Below are 21,749 nucleotides of genomic sequence, written 5' to 3'. Positions count from 1 at the left end.
AATTCATTAATCAAATTAAACCAAAACAATGATCAATAGAAGTAATTTAATGTTCTATGATGAAATTGTGGGCTATACATAACGACTCGCAATCTTACATCAAGTATATATTTAGTGAAAAACGCATTTGTTTCATTAGTTTTTAATAATAATAAAAGGAAATAAAAACGTTTCATTTAAAAAAAAAAAATTGTTTACTAGAGTGCAATTTAAATGATAACAAAAGAAAACGAAATAGGAAAAAAAAATAAAAAAGAAAAAACTAAAAGGAAAAACAGGGGAAAAGCAAAAGGGAAAAAATGTTTAAAACAACGTAAAACGAAGGTTCGAACTTACGATCAGATGTTAAACTAACTTTTCATGTATGTTGAGAGATTCAGTACTATATATTCTGATGCTTTCATGACCAAATTTGCTAGCTAATAAATAAAATTATGGAAATATTTTCATCCTTAGAAACTCCTCTCCTCTCTTCGTTTTCGTGCATTCTTAGACCACTGGTAGTGGTGAACAAAAATAATGCCCTCACCATGGGGTATTATCTGACACGTGGCATCCTAGTCAGCGTTGGGCATTATAGCAAAAGAGGTGTAGTGGGGCATTATTCCAATAACGCCCAAATAATACCCCTTCCAATCATTAAACAAAAAAAAACACTTACTAGTTTCTCATTGGTTGGGGCAAAGAGAAAGCTGCTACTCCTTTGCAAAAGTGGGCGGCATTAAATGAACTTGTCAGACATGTGAGTGGTGATTGGTTGGTCATGGTTGTGTGCAAGCGTTTTAATTAACACGCCGGAGCCATTTTTTTCGAAAATAACGCCCGGAAACGCCGGGTGTAGTGGATGCCGGGGCGTTTTCCGGCGTTTTTTTTTTTGAATTTTTTTTAAAAAAAAAATGCCCCACTACGGGTGCTCTTATAGTGATTTTTAGTTGTATCAAATGGATTTGGAAAAACATTCCATGAAAACTTCCGATTATCGGAAACTTCCACCAGGCTAGGCTCAAGCCCTATTCGCAACCTCCAAATATTGTCCCAAAAATACGGTCCTGTCATGCTCCGTCACCTAGGCACCCTTATGGCATCCTCTGCTAAAGCAGCCCGATTGTAATTTGATTTCAAATGCATATACAGGTTTAATTTCATTTCAAATTATACATAATGAGAGTATTATAGCTTTCTATCTGGCTAATGGGACTCCCATCAATTTAAATGGATTCCACAAAAATGGAAGTGTTCTGCTTGTTTTCCTATGTCTTAACAAACCAAACATATTTGTATCGTTTCATTTGATTGTTTTGTATTATCCGGTATAACTTGTAGTTTTGTTCTTCGCTACTACTATAAAAGAAGGATTCTTTGTTTTGATAAAACTACTCCCCAAGTGGTGTTAAATTATCTCCAAAGAGGCTTTGCCCTTGAAAGAGATACCCTCAAAGCTCTCATCCTGGTATGATTTCTCCATATTTCTTTAATATGAATTGCCATAAGCCAATGCCTTTATGTATGTTGTTCTTCCATTTTACGTGTTAAACTAACTTTTCATGCTAAAAGTATATTATTTATTTTTAAAACTTGAATATTTTACATAATCACTGATTACACTTATGAATTTCCATTATTTCACATATCAACTTGTGGATTATATGACCAGATGAGAAAAAAAAAAAGGGTTGAATTTTCTCCTTCCTGAAACACACAAAGTCTTTCAATATTTATAATTTATAATTATTATTGGTAATTAAGAATCACAACATAATATATAACTAACTGAAATAACAAGATCACACACTTGAAATATATCCAGTAAAAATATACTGACTCATAGGGCAAGACTCATCTCTCCCAAGCTTTATTTATTTCACAATAGTGTTTAGAGTTTATAAAAGGTTCGAAATAGGATTTCGCTCATGTGACATACTTGGTAAGCCAGTTCAACATGTCTGTGTGAGCCTCCTCAGCGCTCCTCGCAGCAGATTCATCATCCTCGCTATATCTTGAAGCCCATCCATGACCAACACCTTTGAATATCTTCACAAAGCTCTCAACCTGTAGTTTTTTTATTAAAAAAAACAAACCCTAAACAAAGAACGAATATAACCCTTCCTAACCAGTCCTTTAACTCATGGAACTTACGTCCTGATTTTCCGATAAAATCTTCCCATAACGTTTGACTTCTTCTTGTGGGCATAACTGGTCAAGCTCGCCTCCTAATATGGCAGTTGGAACCTTAACTTCTGAAACAAAAGTGACAGTTCAACCTATTTATTTATTTATGAACGGGTCGATTAATCTCTAGCAAATATGAAATTTGAAAAAGAAAAACAAACTATCTCAAAAAGGCAAGTGCATAAAACTTAATTGATTCAGAATATTAGATTCTCACTCTTAAAAAAAATATTATTTTCATAATCAAAGATGCTTATAATTTACAAAAAGAGTTGAGAATTTTGTAAGAATAAATAAATAACATATTTATTTATATATGGCCATTATAATCATTTACATTTTACATTATATGGATCAAAATATATAACAATCCATTAAATAATTAGTTGGTAATTGTTGATGGGCCTTATTACCATTATTAACTAATTAGGGTTTCCTCTTGGGTGCATATATAAGGAGACTTATGTTGAGGTTCTAGGGTTAGACACATAACCTAACTAATTCACATAACATCAATCGACCTCCTCTCTACAGCCGATTACCCTTTATCGGTTTCTCATACCACCATCATTAGATTGCACCCTAAGGAGGAACCAGACCAAACTGACAACTATGTCAAACACTGTTGCTACATCTCCATCTGGATTCTCTGCTGGCTTGTGCTGATGCAATCAGGTATGTTTTCATGTTTTCCATTATGCCTAAAACAGAACTGACCAACATGTGGTATCAGAGCTATGTTGATTAGTCAGTTCTGATTTTATCCATTATTCTGGGATTGAAATCTGGAAAACATAAGTTTTGAAAATTTAATGAACATCAAGGCTGGTTTCGAGTCTGATGTGCCGAGATCAATTTTTTTCGGAAAAAGAATGTTATATAAATGACTCGAAATCATATGGTTAATATTGATGTCCGAAATCTGTTTAGAAAACCCTTAAAATTCAGGTTTCAGGTTTCCAGAATTTATGTTTTATTGTTAGGGTTCATCTTATGTTCTTATGAGAAATTCAAAAATTCCCTAAGTTTTGGAATTAAATTTAGATTATTGGGTGTTTTTACTAGTTTTGATCTAAATTTTATCTCTTAGAATTTCGATATCTGTTACAAAAATTAAATGGATATTATTTAGAAATATTTTGATAAATTTAGATCAACATTAAAATAGGAAACTAAATCCCATAATCTCTTAAAATTTGAATTTCAAACTTATCACACTAACAGCTGTTAACAGGAGTTTCGAGATCATTTGTTTAACGACTCGAGACCATAAGGACTCTAGTCGAAATCATAAGTGTTCTCAAATCTTCACAACTCGAGACAACGATTTCGACTCGAGACCACAGGGTCTCGACTCGAGACCACAGGGTCTCGACTCGAGACCACAGGGTCTCGACTAAGGACTTCAATCTTCACAACTCGAGACCATGGTTGCCACTCGAGATCTCATCAAGCACTCGAGATCTCATAAAACACAGTAGTCGAGACCATGATTACGACTCGAGACACTGAGGTTGCGAGTCGAGACCATTAATGAGTCGAGACCTCATAATGTTATAAGCTGAGTCGAGACTTGACTCGAGACCTCATAACTGACTCGAGATCTCATAACTCAGTCGAGATCTCACTCGAAACCTCATTATTTTAGGCTGTTTAATGTGAACTAAGATTTAGCTTGGGGCTCCGCCCCGAACCCCGTGCGGGGGCACGCTGTTCCCCTGCAACCCCCAGCGAACTCACCGCGGAGTTCGATCCGCGCTAACAGGTGGTTTGCTACTAAATGATTGGTTTTTGTAATTACTTAGTTAATTAATGAGGATCAAATAATGTTTTACAAAACCAAAATGGCTTAACTTGAATGAGCTTCTGATGTATCACTTCTGGCCAAAGCTGATTTGATGCATCTATTTATTGTTCAAGTATTATAAAAGTTATGTTGAGTATGCATTACAAACGTGAAATGTCTTAATTCTGGCCAAAGCTGATTTAATTCATTTATGTTTAGCATGCTTGACAAGTGCATAACTAAAGTGATTGTCTCATTTCTGGCCAAAGCTGATTTGTCACGATTACTTTGCACACATGCTTAAATGATTACACTTCTGGCCAAAGCTGATTTGTCTTCGTTTAAGTAGAATTTTAAATAAGTCTATTTTGATGTTAGTAATAGACATATCACAACATCTTCACACAATGATCCTTATATTAATGATCCTTAATTAATTTTTATGATCATTTCGTCTGCCTTATTCTTAGTACCCATAATTTTTTACTCACTATAATTTTCTTGAATAAATCTATATCGCATCCACTCTAATTCCTAAATCTAATATGTTTTGCTTAAAGTCTCTATAAGAATTAGCTCTTAAATTAAATCCTTGATTATCTCTTAAGACACGATAATCGTATTGCTCTCTTCTGATAAGGCACTACAGAAGAAAAGTAGAGCATGATGATTAGGATAAATCGAACATGATGTCTCTTATGATAATCAAGAACTCTCTAACATAACTGCTATCACTAAAGTTATTCCAGATTAAGTCTTTTCTAAGACTAATCTATAATTGTGGAATAATCACAAGAGCTCCTAAGATGCATGCCTTCATTTAAAATTATAAATTATAAAGCTAAGTGGTATATGTGAATACATAACAATGTACAATACCATGACCCATAAAATTAAGGGCTTACGCATGGAAATAAGTACATTTTCCAGTACATTACATACTAAGATTTTCATTTGTACAATTTGATGCCTTATAAATCAACTATAACACTCAAAAATACCAAAGTATAACGAGTGTGTTGATAAGCAACATATGTACAAAGAAATAAATGTTTGAAACTGGAAAATAAGATGTTATTCACCTTACAACCACTAAAACCTTAAGAGAGGATTATTCTAAGGTCCATAGACAAATTACAAGTGCTAATTCCAACTTTACGGTTCTTCAATGGAAAATCTCACTGCATAATTATGCCATTAGACTAGACATAAGCAACGAGACTATTCATTATTCTAAAGAACAGTTGGATAAATTAATTAGATAGTCACTTAATAATGATATTTAAGTCTGATAATTTTAATATTCCAATTAACACATGATTAGTTGACTCTAGTTTTAAGCGTTTCCTTACCAGAAGTCAACAAATAACTAACGTGAGAATTAGTGACAAAATTAAATGTTAAGACTATAAGAACCATAATAAGCAGTCTTCTAACAACGCTATTCGATACCTTACATATTCTGAAGATTAATCAGAATACAGTATCATTACTTAGGCTATGTTATGAGGATTGTGAGGTTTGCATAGTCAACATAAAGTCACACTTATCTTAAACTCTCCTCTTATTTGTTCTAAATATCTGGATAGAAACATTACTAAGATGAAACTAGATGATACCTTACTTTTTCACAACTTTTGTCATCATGCAAATGAGAATTTGACAAAAGGAAAATGAGACTTATAAATTTCATCCATTATAACCAAAATTCATGAGAAATCATGACATGGTTAATGAGGATGATTTTTTCATTTAATCTCATTCTAAGTGATTTTAAATCATGACGTTAAAGCCCTAAAATATGACTTGGCTTAAGGAATAAGCATGGGTCCATCATAAGTCATTCATTGACATTCGTGGAACTTATTCCAAATGGAATATTCAGACATAATTCATTTATCATTTAACAGACTATCAACTTGTATCTAAATTTTGTCGCATATGGCTCATGGTCTTAGAAGAAATCTATTCATATATATACTTAATAAGATTTCTATTAAAAATGTCCCTAAAGTTTCTTATGATATCTGGACATTAAAGAAGTCAAATAAAGTCTAACGTATATGTGATAGGTTCCCACGTCACATAGCTCATTGAAACTTCTCTTGTAGCATTCTAGAGATATTAAAGATCAGTGGGAGCATTAAGTGTCTTAATAATAACTTGCAACAATTGCAAGAGGTGGGGGAGTGAAAATTTTTACATTACCTAAATTTACACCTCTTGTATAAGACACCGCTCCATCACGACACTGTTCTATCAAAACTTGTCTCATTAAAATCTAATGCTACTCTTACAAAAGTTTCATTGTTGCTTAATTGTGGGCACACTTAGATTTCTTACCTAAACTAACATAATCCTCAACAAGAGAAATCACAACGACTAACGTCATTAACTTGTTTCTCTATTAGAATTTGTTGGTCGTTAAATATTGACCCTAAGCATGCTGAGTTCCTAAAGTTTTCTAAGGTTAGTGGGAGAAGTCAAAGTCCTTATCATGATTTGCAAGGAATACAAGAGGCGGGGGGAAGAGTGTCATTAAATTTCACTCCGAATTTAACTTCGATTACACCTCTTGTACACCATACTGCACCAACTCTTACAAACTTAGAATCCTGAAAATGATAGCAACCTAACCAAGAGCTAATCCATAAAACTGAAACTTCTAATGAACTCAATAATCAACTCAGGAGGTCATCTAGGTTTAAAAGCCTACTAACTTTGATGATTACATAACCTCCTTAATGAAGTTGAAATGGATTTTTGGAAATGTTTACTGATCCTATCTCTTCAAATTAAGCCATTAGTGTCAATCAATCCTCTGAATGGGATAAAACGGTTTTCTAGTAAAACTGATTTTATGTGTTCATATAACGTTTGGGATTTGATTGAATTACCTAAGAGTGTTCATGACTAAACCAAATCTTAATATAAGCGTTAAGATACTCAAAAGCATGATTGATTGTCAAAGGTTGTACTCAGAAAGAGATAAGTTATTAAAGAATCTTTATTACATATCTAACAAAAGATTTCTTTGAGGATCATCACTGTTCTAGTAGCTTATAATAGTTTAAAGCTACATTAGATGAACGCTAAAAACAATTTTCCCTAACAAATGGCTAGCATAATTACATGTTCATAAAACAACCTGAAAGTTCTAAACTGAAGGTTAAAGAACACTTTATTTGCAAGCCAATAAAATCTATGTATGGGTTAATGCAAACATCATAATGTGATGAAATCTTAACGTAATTATTTTCATCAACAACCAAGTGGATTAATGTACCTACCTCAAAATGAGTGGGAGCAACTAAGATAAACTTGCCAATATATATGATATTCTTTTGATAAGTATATGTTACATAAGTCAAAGTATTGTTAACACAAACTTTGATATAATAGATCTCAGAGATATCTCTTACGTGATTGATATCATAACATACCGAGATAGACCCGATAGGACATTAGTTCCGTTCCATAAGTTTAACATCAAATGGGTCCTTACATATGTAACAAACAATATTGCTCTCCTTTAGAGGATAATATGGTAAATGAGATTATTTCGTTATGCTTCATTAATTGGAAGCCTTATGTAAGTTTAAGTCTATACTCGTTTAGATATTACTCACATTGCAACACACTAGATATGTCTAGATTAATGTGAAGCATCTAATGGAGTATTACAATATCTTTAAAAGAAACGAGAGACTATACTTTAAAGAAGAAGTGAGAATTAAAACCGGTTTATTACTCTAACTTTGTGATATTCAAAGATTACAAAATGTAATTTTGGGTATATCTTTATGTCAGCAGACAAAATCTATCTCATGGAGGAGTCATAATACACTGATATCAACAACCTAAGTTATAACTACATAATATAGTCACTAAATGTTGTTGGAAATTTAATCAGTGGACTCATAAGTTTATTAACTCCATATAATTAATGTTTTGAAGAATTAGTGTGATAAAGTCAGCTACCATGACTCCTTGAACAGTAACAGTTCAAGAGGTGCTGCATTAAATTTCGATACGCAATTAATTATTCGTTTATGAACGAATTGAGGAAACTAAGTTTTGTATCGAATACATTCATGATATGCTTAAGGATCCTATAACTGAAGGGCTATTGCCCATAAGTCTTATTAGGAGAGCTCATAGACGGGTATTAATTAATGGTCGTGCGCAATTGCATATCGTAATATGAATGACTAAGTATTAGTTAATTTTCCTCACCAGTTTGATGTTGTATGTCTCTAAGAATATGTCAAGTCGACATAATGGCATATAGACAAATAAAGTTACAAATCAAACAAAGGGCTTATGCGTATTTTGATCATAACGATTAGGTTTTAAATTAAGGCTATAGTATGATTAATGGGGGTCCTGAGTCGCATAATGATTCAACGGCTGTATTTCTCTGCTATAGTACTTGTTTAAGGCTAAAGTGAGTGTTAACTCCTGATCAGGCTTATCTAACACTCATAGTAAATGATTACTCGGCCAAGTGGGAGAATGTAAGAATAAATAAATAACATATTTATTTATATATGGCCATTATAATCATTTACATTATATGGATCAAAATATATAACAATCCATTAAATAATTAGTTGGTAATTGTTGATGGGCCTTATTACCATTATTAACTAATTAGGGTTTCCTCTTGGGTGCATATATAAGGAGACTTATGTTGAGGTTCTAGGGTTAGACACATAACCTAACTAATTCACATAACATCAATCGACCTCCTCTCTACAGCCGATTACCCTTTATCGGTTTCTCATACCACCATCATTAGATTGCACCCTAAGGAGGAACCAGACCAAACTGACAACTATGTCAAACACTGTTGCTACATCTCCATCTGGATTCTCTGCTGGCTTGTGCTGATGCAATCAGGTATGTTTTCATGTTTTCCATTATGCCTAAAACAGAACTGACCAACAAATTTTAGACACGAAAATTTCAGGTAAACCTAACCCGAACCTTATAAATTTTTCCAAGTGGGAACTCGTCCATTTTACCACATCCAGGCTATGCAGTTAATACGGTAAAATATCGGATATCAGTCAAGGACCGATATTTGAGATATAGGTTATCTCAGTGAGATATCGGTGGGAACTCGGTAATTTTAATATAATGCAGAATTTATATATATAGCAATTTATTTAACACTAATAATTCAGTGATATATCGGTCAATATCGGTACCTATATTCTGACCGATTTTTGACACCGATATTTTACTAGAGGACCGATATATTACCGATATTAACTGCATAGCATTCAGGAGAAACAAACCTTTAACATCGTTGTCTGTCAAGCGACCAGGGTGCAGTATAACAGCAGCCTTAATGTCATTATATTTTGCAAGTTTAACAACCATCATCCCTGCGAAAGAAAGAAAACTCTCAGAATAGAATGTGCATCCAAACTCTTGAGTGTATATTGCTTTTGGTGCCAGAAAGTTACAATCTCTGTCTATATATATGCATATACATACACACAAATATATGTATATGGAGACCATACCTCCCCAACAGAAACCTGCAGCCCCGACAGAACACACTCCTTTGCTTTTAAGTTCACCAATTATCTTCCTAGCATTTTCACAACCTTTTTCCTGCAGTCAAAGGTATCATCATCGAATCATCATAAATATAATATAGATAAAATAATTTGTACGTAGGAGTGAAGGAACTGACCGGAGAGTGATTATTTAACCAGTTTGCGCGAACTTCTGGAGGACTCGTGCTGTAAATACAATCTCCGAAGAAGAAATCCGGAACCAAAACCAAGTACCCAAGACCAGAGATTTTGTCAGCAATTTTCCTGCATATATTTGTCCATCCACCAAGTCATGATTTAGTCAAACCATATACGTAAACGCAATCGTACTCGTATGGTAAATTGGTAACGCATTTGGCAGTTATAGCATGAATATCTATTTTTAAATTGGTTTTTTGTTAGATTTCAAATTTGGGTTACACAAATAAATCTAACTAGATCATGTCTTTTGTTTGTTAAAGTCTTTATCTAATGTCCAACCAAAAAAACCACCCAGTTGTCATCATATGTTTTTCGTAACTTTCTTATGGCATCGACTCACAGAGATCACTGTAAACTTTCACACCTCAGCATGACTCCTTCATAGCCTGCACACATATTATTAGAAGAAAACGTTATAAAAGAAATCGACCCTGGCTGAATGTGAAGCAAATGATATTTGTATTTCAAGACCAACTGGTCTGGGTTTCATTCATACATGCTAAATTCATATATCAACTTGTTACTAATTTCAAGATTTGACTTTTTTGGTCAACCATGGGTAATGTATTAATCAGGGCTAACACGAAAATGCAGTCGGTTTGATAAAGGATGGTGATCCCGTTAGCTTGGTGAAGAATCTAGCATTTCCTCTTTTAATTGGAAAAGTGTTGCTTCAAAGAAGAATAATTTAAATTTGATTTGGATTCATGATAATTCATAATTTGTGGTGCTATGATTTTGATTGTAACATTCGGGTTACATGAGTCCTTCCGTAGTGGAAGGTTATATAAGGCTAAATGCCTCCATCACGCCGTATAGCGCCACCAAACACCGCCCCTTGGGGTGCTAGACCCCTCCAACTTTGTCCCCTTGCGGAAATTATAAGGGCGCTACAAAGGAAGATTCTCTCTCACTCACATATATATACATACATATATAACCCACATCTACATAACCCACGCTACACACTCAAGTTGTATAACTCACTCATCTTACATATTTGCCACGTGGCGTATGACCCCCTATTTATATAACCCCCACTACACATATGTGGCCTGATGTTTTAACAAGAAGAATAAATATGTGTGCAGTTCAACCCGTCAAACTGTAAACTTGACACCCCTATTAAGATCAGTGAATCCCCTTACAAATAACCAAAATTTGTAAATAAATTCTTATCAGTTCGGTAGCAAAGTAAAAGTGTTTGGAAATAATAATAATAATAATGAGTAAGTGAGATGATACCGAAAGCATCCGAAGCGAGAAGGATGGCGCGATTTGAGGTGCGATCGCCGGTAATATAAGATTTCAGGCCTCCGATTTCTTCGACGCTCCCCTTTCCAAAACCACTGTTCATCGCCGGTGGATTCGCACAGCATTCCGCCCCCAACATACCTCCAGTCCTGCTTGCTTAACCAACCAAAAACTCAATTGTGGAATTTCTCGAAAGAATGAATATATTACGTATTAATTTCGTAGGAAATTGTCAAAATCCTCGTTGAGTTTTAGTCATTTTTGCCGGCTTCATTCAAAATGTTTTTTTTTTTCCTCCAAACCGCGCTTCACTTTTGGTATTTTTTATCATTTTCATTCAAATCACTAACTTAGTTTACTTTTTATGTTAAGTTGAAATCTATTTAGATAAAACTAACAAATATAAAACCTTAGGGATGATTTTGATAATTTACTCAAACTCTTTTTAATTTCTTTTATTTAATTAATATTGTTATATATATATAAAACAAAATATACATGCAGTTTTTATAAAAAAAAAAATTAATAGTTTTGTCATATAATTCTTATAAATTTTCATCCAAACCACTAACTTAATTTATTTTTTCTGTTAGGGTGGAGGATGTTTTAAATTTTATAAATTAAGACAGAAATTAATATCCAGTTTTTTTTATATAGATCAGTTTTATAAAAATAAAATCTACTTCAACCTCCAATGTGAAGACGGTTAAAATCATAAAAGATTTGTGTCGAGATCATAAAAGAAATGGGTAAAAATTTGATTTCATGTGGGCTGGGATTCTTTTGTTTTTATATTTATTAAAAATTTATACAAATGATCCCGGTAATTACCAATGATTTATTACATAAATGGTCCCTGTAGTTACAAAAGGGTAATTTAGTCATTCTACTCAAATTTAACAGAAAAATTAACAAAAGTTAGTGTTAATACCATACTCGTTACAAACCGATAATCACAAGCCTCAAACCTGTTAAAAAAAGTTAGTACTCAAAGACGAAACTAGCTATAAACCACAGGGTCCATCTGTGTAATTAACTCTAAAAAAAATACAAAACATAAAGATAAGAACTTGTAATAATCAAAATATCTGCTCATTCATCAAAATCATGTCAATCTGGTAGGCTTGCTTCCACAAACGTAACACTCACACCTTCAACTTCCATGTATCTTTCTCACTAGAGATTTGCTCAATATAACTAATTGCATCATTATCCATTGTTGGTAGGATGCAAGTACAATAATCGTTGAGATTTTAAGACTAAGAAAGAGGTAAAAGAACAGAGACGATGATGATATCTGAAGATGATGATGAAGTATTTAAAGAAGAGTGGATATAGGCTGCATTTCTCCATATGTCGTTTGGATTTCCAGAGAAGAGATGGCGTGCAAAGGAACCAGGGTTTAATTGAGGGAGAAGGTTTGGCCCAATTAATAAGTTGCAGGGATTTTAATTAATCTCGGTTATAGTTTAAAAGCATTAATTAAATCTTTTAATTTATTTTTGTTTTATTTACTGTGTAAAAATCAGAAAAGGGATGACATCATGGACTTAAAAATTGACATCATCGTTTAAAAATTACTACCTTAGATTGGGTGAATTTGTCCATATAACATCAGCCTTAATCCCCATTTATTAGATAAAAATATATTATATATCATTAAACTAATTTGTTCATATATTTTTTTCATTTTTAAACATTTACCTACATATGTGTAGGTTATTTGTAGGAATAAACCTACACATGATTTATACATGTATAGGTTCTGTGAATAGACGGATTTTGTTTAGATATTTTTTTAGAATGGTAGACGAATAAACTTCGCATTATAACCATTTCTCTTGTATTTTGAATTTTTTTAAAACTGGAAAGACGAATGGTTTTTTTTCCTGTTCAAACAAAAAAAAAACTGTCTTTTGTGTAGATACACTCTTGCTCGTAATACAATCTAGATACTAATAGTTAAATTATTAAAAACTGGTTGAGTTGCAATTACTATAATCAATTTTTAGCTCAATTAAAGTATCAACTTCATTACTTCAATACATTTTAGCTTCAAATTTTAGGTGTATATTACATAAATCAGTGAAAGTGTTAAGTTTGCTATATTATAATTATCAATTCTGGTATTTATTTTCGGGGGACTAGAATCAGTCTCTTTATTCATACGGGGTAGAGATAAGATTGTCTACATCTATCCTTCTCAGACCTTACCTTAGCTTTGATAGTGATGGAATTTACTGAGTATGATAATGATGATGAATAATTCTGGTATTTATTTAGTATAGTTTACCTAAAAAATAAAATGTCTTTAAACATGTAGCAAAAATATGAAAAGTGATTGGTAGATGCTTTGATCCCCAAGTGTAGCCCATTTTAGTGAGTGAGTTGAGATCCTACTCAACATTGCTTTTTTATACGTGCCACTTGTTGGTATCATTTTGCTAATGTGATTGTAAGTTTGGGTGGAACACTCAAAACAAAATTTGAAATTCATATATATCAAAATTTGATCTTGTTACTAAAGAACTTAGTTAGAACTCAATTAGATGGATTCAACATTACGTATAACATAAACAAATGATCATGTGAATTTTTACTACACGTTTAAGTTAATTTCGATCATGGTACGAAAGATTACGGGTGGACTTAAGCTTTAAGGGCCTAGTTAAGGTTCTCACTTAACTTTGTTTTGATAGTGCACTTATTGTAGAAGAATACCATTCATGGTTAGAAACATTATAATCTGAATGGAAAACAAATAGAGTATGACTAATTGAAATACAAGTGAAATAAACAAAAATAATAGATCGTAGAAGCTATCTAGTTAATATCCCGATATATCAGTGATACATCAGTTATTGGCCCCCTACCGAGATAACGGTGCAAAATATCGGTCAGAATTTTCGGTACCGATAACATCGGCGATACTGACCGATATTTGACCAATATATCACCGAGTTTCCTGATATCATTACTTTTCTTCTTATTTCTACAATTTGTCTTTCCTCTTATTGTTGCTATTAGTGTTTTAAGTCTTAATTGTTAGTTGTTATTGTTCAATGTTAGTGTTTTAAGTCTTAGTCAGTTCCTACTTGCTACAATTGTTAGTGTTTTGCAAGTTGCAAAAGGTTAATTTAATTTGTTTATGGTATGAGAGTATACTGAATTGTTAGTGTTAAATTGCTATATATATATATATATATATATAAATTTAGCATGATATTAAAATTATCAATATCCCTATGATAACTGATATTTCAAATATCCATTCTTGACCGATATCCGATATTTTACCGCATTAGTGTAGAAGTAGAACGGTTGAAGCCTAATGTTTGACATGGTTCTTTTAAAACTGACTTTAGGCCTCTCTTTGAGAACACGTGTCCCCCTATTTAGAACAACTGAAGTAGTTAGTTACTACCGAAAATACAAAGGATCATGCTGAAGTAAGGTAAAGACTTAAGTATTATAGCCATATAAGAAGCTTTCCATTCTTAATTTCTTATAATTGTATAAATAATAGTTACATGCATATATTTGCCTCTAATGGTAGTTAATAACCATTTTTCACTAAAAATTCCAGTATTAATTAGTATGATCGCACAAAAAACTTAAATTACGTGACTTTGGTTAAGCTGATCCAACTTTATTAATCAAAACCTTATTGCTCAATACATTTCTTTACATTATAATTGCGTTTTGTCTAAGATGTTTAAGATATAGTTTAGAAGGTTAAAGGTAGGGTAAAATATCATGGACCATGGTCCCCTTGCAAGACTGTCTTTCAGTTTAGGCAAAGAGAGAATGCACTATCTTTATAATGGCATCATCCACTTCGTTTAAATTTTGTTCGGTAGCTAGCAAAAGTGAGAATTTGAAAAATCAAGTGTAAAGTAGGGTTGCATGACTTACTGGAATCGGAAAATCAAAAGATATGAAAGTACTAAATACAAAACTAGGTCAATTTAAACTAGTGTGGTTCGCATTTAGAACTCAAACGCGAACTTATCTGGTCTAAACTAGACCTCGAACCAAACACATATATTTGGAGTTTTTAATTTAAAACAAATATGAAATATGTGTTGTTTCAGTTTTAAATTTTCATCAATCCAAATAAAGAACATGTGTTTAGTTTCGATTTTAGTTTCACGCCTAATGTTGAGGCACCCAGGGCCATCTCCAAGATACCGTTAAAATTTTTGGGCCCCGGACGAATGAAAATACGGCTCCTATAAACTTATAATTATAAAACTACAAAGTACAAACATAAACATGATTATTTGTGCCATGTTGTAAGTCATACTGAGACACCTTGAATATAAACCATTCTTATTTAAAAATGTGGAATGAGTAATAATCATTTTTAATGTCAATGGTAAGTTGATAACTTCATGGCATTATTATTTGCATATTAGATCATTGGATCCTAAATATATTAAATGTTGTTAGCTTCTGTATTGGGTATACCAAAGTGCAGATTGATTGGACATGTAGCTTTCAGGGTCAGCATGTGTTAAAAGAATGGCCTCATGCCACTCCATCACTTAGTGGTGGTACATTCATAAAAACATCACAAATGTTTATTATCTCTTACATATATTTCTGAAAATTGAAATTGAAATAGTAATAATTTTAAGTTTTAGGTATGTGTTGTTGCTCTGTTCTAAATACGATCATTTTAATCTCATGTGACAGTATGACACTATTTTGAAGATAATTCTTATTATGGTTATTAGTTGGATTTTAATAAAAATTTATTATAGGGTGTTATGTGTGTCAGTTTATGAAAAAAATAAAGAATGTATAATTAGTTGACTTAAAGGGATGGATACGAATAGAGGAACGAAAGTTTGTGTAATTGTGTCTGACATGTTAGAGAGTGTAACAACGATGGTGAGGACTTAAGGCTTGTTTTGTTAGCTGATGCTCAAGAAATACGATCGACGGTTATTCCTCATGCATGCTACAAATGAGAGCAACCGTAAGACTACTCGGTGTGGGGACCTCTCCGGGCCAGCCTGGTGCCGTGACAGGCAGGGACGGACCTAGGTAGAGGGCTGGGTGGGCGGGCGCATCGCTTGAAAAAAAAAAAAAGATTTAGTGTATTTTATAGGACAAAATCTCGATCGCACCCCTTGAAAATTTGGTTAAATGACTCGTCCGCACCCCTAGAAAATATTTCCTGGGTCCGCCACTGGCGACGGGGATGCATACACCCCCCCCTCCCCGGGCCGTTCCCGTCCTCTCCGTCTCCCCCTTGACGCTCGTGCCGGGACTCCTTTTCAAACTTTCTAACTGTTACAACGGCTACAATTATTAAAAAAAAAATTCTTTATAAATAATAACCATTTATCCCACTTTTCAAACCAAATCAACCCAATCTCTCACTTTTTTATACAATTTTTTTTAAGTTTTAGCCATGGATCCATACATTCAAAACAACCCCAACCCAAACCCGAACCAAAACGTTTTCTCGTTACCCGGCTACTATCCAACGATGGATCCGAGTTAGTCGGCATTGCAATTTTCTTTTTTCGGGTTTCCAACAAAGCCCCAATGCTTTCGCTCAAATGAACCAAATGCAATCGATGCAACAAATGTTAATGCGGAACCCGTTTAACTCGCAATTTTAATCGCAACCACAACCTTCATCGCCACTGGTAGGATCGTCTCAACCTGTAGAAGATGAGGTTAAAGAATATGTGCCGGAAACACAACCCCAAACCCCCAAATCCCAAACCTGCAGTTCGGGATTTAAGATCACAACTTAAGCCTCCATCAATGCAGGTATGTCATTCGTTATTTATGTTGTCTTTATAATTTATCTCCAAAGCCAAAATGAAGTACATTGTTTCCAATTTTGTGCCATTCTAATTTTTGGAGTCACGCTAAGTGCAGATGTCACACTCCAACCGATGGCGGAAATATCGGGGCGCGGCAGTGAGCGAAACAGATTGTCCAGAAGTTTCCATAACAACTATCATTACCAATTATTTAAAACATCACGTCCCATACCATGACATAAAAGATAACATAATTATTACAGACAAAATCTAGTCAAATTGTTCTGTTCCGACAACTCAGATTTCAAATACAGACAATTTGTTTATTTGTTTCTAAACTTTTCCTAGCCTCGATTTCACAGCAAGCCAGGTGACGAGGTGTGACCCGCATCGGCCACCCGACCCGGTTACAACCTTTTATATTAATATAAATACAAAGATTTATTCTAGAACCTTCCATATCTACATGGAAGGTGCACAACTAAATCTCCCACTTTTTGGGAAGATCGCATAAATCTCCAACCTATCGGAACGTATCCTGAAACAAAGGAAACCCTAATGGAAAACCTATAAATAGAGACAAATGCGTAAGGTATGATCATCGAATTCCCCTACGTTTTCCTCTCATATACTATACTTCTCCCAAGAACAAATACTTATTCTCACGCCGGAGGGTGGTTACAGGAATAACCCCATTCCTGTAATGAGTCCTAACGGTGTTTCTGTTTTGCAGCTACTCGTTCGAATCACTAATCATTGAAGCCATTGGTGTTGTTAAGGTCAGTGTTTCTTCATTGGCGCCATCCGTGGGACCGTAAGAGCAACAAAGAACTTCATGGCAAGTGATCAGAACATGGCTGGTCAAAGGTTGACAGATAATAACTTGGCACTAGGGGCGGGAAGCGGGACCACCCCACTATCGTCCCCGGCCGTTACCAGATCTTTAGATCCAGAGTTCGAAGCGGAAGGACCACCACCGGGTTTTGATAATATCACCACCGTCTCTTCCCAGGCAGTGGTTACAAACCCTTTCCTCTATATGCCCTCACAAACACCACCTGGAAGGATGGAGGGGACAGGCGGTGGCGCCTCTGCTCCAGGAGCTGCTGTTTTCTCGCAGACTTCACGACTTTACTCCACCCCAGTCATCACTTCGGCGAGCCCCAGTATCTTAGTATCTGGAACTAATACTCCCCAATACTACCAACCGTTGGTCTCCAGTCCAATGCCACCGTTGTATTCAGCCGCGCTTACGGCGGCGTTATCCACCCCACCTCATCAGCCTGTCATTATGCCAACTGGAGTAATGAATGCCCCTGTCACACCAGGAAACCAAATGTATTTCCCGGGATATTGCTATACGCCCCCTTTTGGGTATTTACCCTCATACGGGGGAGCAGTTTATCTACCTCAGGGGACAGCGCAAGGGAACTCTCAATCGCCCTACGCGGCTTACATGCCGCCGTGGTGGAACTTTCCAACGCCACAACCAACGTATACCCAAGCGCCAACGGAGCCTGTGCACTACAGAGAAAATGCGGTCAGACCCCGGTTGACTCCTTTAGAAAACTCCGGTCAAGGAACAGGTCCTGCCCCGGGTGTGAACATCCCACCTACACAGCCAGTGAATATAGAAGATGACGAGTTAACCAAGCCGTACAAGCCAGTGGATGCAACATTCCGATCCAAGTTCACGCGTAGGATCGCTGAAGCCCCTATCAAAGAAAAACCGAAGATGCCCCAAACCGTCGGTAAGTACGATGGCCTCACTGACCCGGATGATCACCTTAATTTATTTAAGAGCGCGGGTGAAGTGGCTTGTTGGCCTATGCCCCTATGGTGCAAAATGTTCGTACAAACTTTAGTGGGAGCAGCGCGAGTATGGTGGGATAGCCTACCCACGGGTGAGATAGACAGTTTTGAAGATTTGGAATCAAAGTTCATCCTACAGTTCAGTCAACAGCGCCGACATACAAAAGATAGGAACGAACTACTCCATATCCGTCGTCGAGACAATGAGACGGTGGAAAATTTCATCATCAGATTCAACAAAGAAAGCCTGGCGATACCAGGTGTCACCAACGATCTGGCATGCGGAGCTTTCCTCCAAGGGGTCAATGATGATGAGTTACTGAGAACATTGCACGGAAGGGATGGGGTACCCCCGACCATAGACGAGATACTCCGGATCGCCAAAGTATACGTTATACAGGAGAAAGCGGTAGCGGCCAGCCACGCAGCCAACAGAAAGAAAGAAGCCCAGAAGAACCAGGAGGAAAAGGATAGTCGGGGGTCCAAGAGTAAGAACAAGGGAGACCGATACCAGCGAAATGACAAAGACTCGCGGTATGATAGACACCGGAGCTCCTACTCAAGGAATGAGACGTCAAAACCTCGGTCCGAGTATCCCAATTTGAGCAAGACCCCGGCAGAAATTCTTGCCTCAGAAAACCTCAGGCTCAATCCACCAAAACCGTTAAAAGACAACCCGAACAAAGACATGAGCAAATACTGCGAGTATCACAAGGGGAGCGGGCACGATACTAACGACTGTTTCCAGCTTAAGAAACAGATCGAATATTTCGTGAAGTCAGGAAAATTGGCACATCTAGTGCGAGACATAAAGCAGGGCCCGCCCGTGGTTAAGGAAGAAAGCGATAAGGCGGCAGGAAAAAGGCCGCGCGAGTTGAACATGGTTCATGCCGGCACAAGAAAAGGGGCGAAACGGAGTTTCTCCACACTCGAACCTTGGATGTTGGCAACTATGACAATTGAACCACGAATGGAAGATTTGCATCTTACCACGGACGCCCTGATCATTTCGGCGGCGGTAGGAGATTACCGTATGAGGCGAATCCTGGTCGACACCGGAAGCTCGGAGGATATCATCTATGAGCATTGTTTTGATAGAATGCAACCAGAGGATAAAAAGCTGCTCGAATCAGTACACGCTCCTATTAAGGGTTTCACAGGAGAGAAGGTGGATCCTATCGATCAAATCACCTTCCCGGTAACTTTCGGGCAAGCACCCAAAGAAAGAACGATACTACTTACCTTCCTCGTGGTCCGCGCCGAATCGTACCACAATGTGATCATTGGAAGGTTCACCTTGGGAAAGTTAGATGCCATAGTCTCCACGGCGAGAGGCTTTATGAAGTTTCCAACACCGCAGGGTATCGCTACCGTATTTCGCGATAGAATTGGAGAGATATTGGATACCAAACGATGTCGCCAAGGGCCCGTGGGGGCCACGGGACCAGAAAGGTGGGTACTGAGCACACGCCACCCGGACCAAATGGTCACCATCGGCGACACTCTGTCCCCAGAAGTAAAGAGCGATTTGAAACAATTGCTAAAAAGAAACGCAGACATATTCGCTTTCGAGCACGCCGATATGACCGGAGTCCCTCGCGATAAAGCAGAACATAAACTCGCCACGCTCCCAGGCATTAAGCCGGTCGCCCAGGGTAAACGCAGTATGGCCCCGGATCGCCGGGCAGCGGTCGTTAAGGAAGTACGCAAGTTAGTGGAAGCTGGAATCCTCAGAGAAACACAGTACCATACTTGGGTGTCTAACCCGGTCATGGTTAAGAAACCAGACGGCACATGGCGGATGTGCATCGACTTCAAAGATTTGAACAAAGCGTGTCCAAAAGACGCATACCCGTTGCCCGAAATCGACTTAAAGGTTGACTCCCTGGTGCCGTATCGATACAAGTGTTTTTTGGACGCGTATAAGGGGTACCACCAGATCAAAATGTCCAAAGAAGATGAAGAGAAAACAGCCTTCCACACCGACGTTGGCATCTTTTGTTACACCAAAATGCCATTTGGGCTACGGAATGCAGGAGCTACCTACCAGAGGCTCATGGACAAAGTGTTCGAAACACAGATCGGACGAAACCTGGAAGTCTATGTAGACGACTTGGTAATAAAGAGCAGCGAAGAAAAGCAAATGTTGGCAGATATAGAGGAAACTTTCCAGCGGCTCAGAGAGTACAACATAAAGTTAAACCCAAAGAAGTGTTCTTTTGGGGTGGAAGAGGGGAAATTTCTGGGGGTAGTAGTTACCCGCGATGGCTTTAAAGCTAACCCAGAAAAAATAACCGCCATATCGCGAATGCCTTCCCCCCGAACGCTGAAGGAAGCTCAAGCCCTTAATGGACGACTGGTAGCAATCAACAGGTTCCTAGCAAGGCACGCTGAAAAATCATTGCCGTTCATAAAAACGCTAAAAGATTGTCTCGACAAAAAGAATTTCAAATGGACCGGCGAAGCAGAACAAGCTCTGCAGGAAATGAAGCGTTTCATAGAAAGGCTCCCCACGCTGACCGCGCCTAGACACGGTGAAGTGCTAAAAATGTATCTTGCGGCGGCCCACACAGCAGTAAGTGCTGTGCTCATGGTTGAACGGGAAGGAAAACAAACGCCAATATACTATATAAGTCGGGTATTAGCAGGACCTGAAACGCGCTACCCTACGCTGGAAAAGCTGGTCTTAGCATTGGTACACGCAACGAGGCGATTAAGAAGGTACTTCCAGGCACATCGTGTACAGATCTTAACTAATTATCCGCTACAGCAGGTCCTGCACAAACCGAAGGTCTCGGGCAGATTGGCCAAGTGGGCTATCGAGCTGGGGGCCCTAGATATCGAATACCAGAAACGATCGGCGGTTAAGGGGCAAGTAATTGCTGACTTCTTAGCCGAAATACCGGAAGGAGAGATAGTTACGGACCCGGTCACCCAAGACATGCCTGAGACCAGCACAGCGAGAGAGACTTGGAAACTGTACACAGACGGATCATCTAGCGGAAAGGGATCCGGGGCGGGTCTAATGCTGATAAGTCCAGACCAAATCAGGCTAATGTACGCCTTACGTTTTAACTTCGAGTGCTCTAACAACGAGGCGGAATACGAGGCGCTACTGGCAGGGTTGCGAATGGCAAAATCCATGGGGGCAGTCAGGGTAGACGCATACGT

General features: G+C 36.8%; 1 protein-coding gene across 2 annotated transcripts; it reads right to left on the bottom strand.

The window, feature by feature from the left end:
- Nucleotides 1-1,712: 1,712 nt before the first annotated feature.
- On the bottom strand, nucleotides 1,713-11,189 carry LOC110911183 (endo-1,3;1,4-beta-D-glucanase). 2 transcript variants are annotated; one of them, XM_022155786.2, is made up of 7 exons: nucleotides 10,972-11,188; nucleotides 10,091-10,112; nucleotides 9,663-9,789; nucleotides 9,490-9,580; nucleotides 9,259-9,348; nucleotides 2,137-2,237; nucleotides 1,713-2,049 (listed from the first exon to the last, which is right to left on the bottom strand). In XM_022155786.2, exons 1-7 carry the CDS (start codon nucleotides 11,117-11,119, stop codon nucleotides 1,909-1,911), a joined length of 720 nt encoding a protein of 239 aa, XP_022011478.1. In that variant the 5' UTR covers nucleotides 11,120-11,188; the 3' UTR covers nucleotides 1,713-1,908. The 2 variants fall into 2 exon arrangements, with proteins under 2 accessions (XP_022011478.1, XP_035839907.1); XM_035984014.1 differs by having other exon boundaries at nucleotides 1,757-2,049; nucleotides 2,137-2,234; nucleotides 10,972-11,189.
- Nucleotides 11,190-21,749: the final 10,560 nt, after the last annotated feature.

Source organism: Helianthus annuus, chromosome 15, assembly GCF_002127325.2.
Source record: "Helianthus annuus cultivar XRQ/B chromosome 15, HanXRQr2.0-SUNRISE, whole genome shotgun sequence".
Taxonomy (NCBI): domain Eukaryota; kingdom Viridiplantae; phylum Streptophyta; class Magnoliopsida; order Asterales; family Asteraceae; genus Helianthus; species Helianthus annuus.
Note: the sequence above shows the minus strand (reverse complement) of the source record. Positions and strands in the feature narration are given on the sequence as shown.

Coding starts and splice junctions, on each gene's coding strand:
- LOC110911183 (XM_022155786.2), bottom strand. CDS start 11,119: ATGTTGGGGGCGGAATGCTGTGCGAATCCACCGGCGATGAACAGTGGT. Junction 2,238..9,258: donor GACAGACAACGATGTTAAAG/GTTTGTTTCTCC, acceptor CTTTTGTTTCAG/AAGTTAAGGTTCCAACTGCC. Junction 2,050..2,136: donor TTTTATCGGAAAATCAGGAC/GTAAGTTCCATG, acceptor AAAAAACTACAG/GTTGAGAGCTTTGTGAAGAT.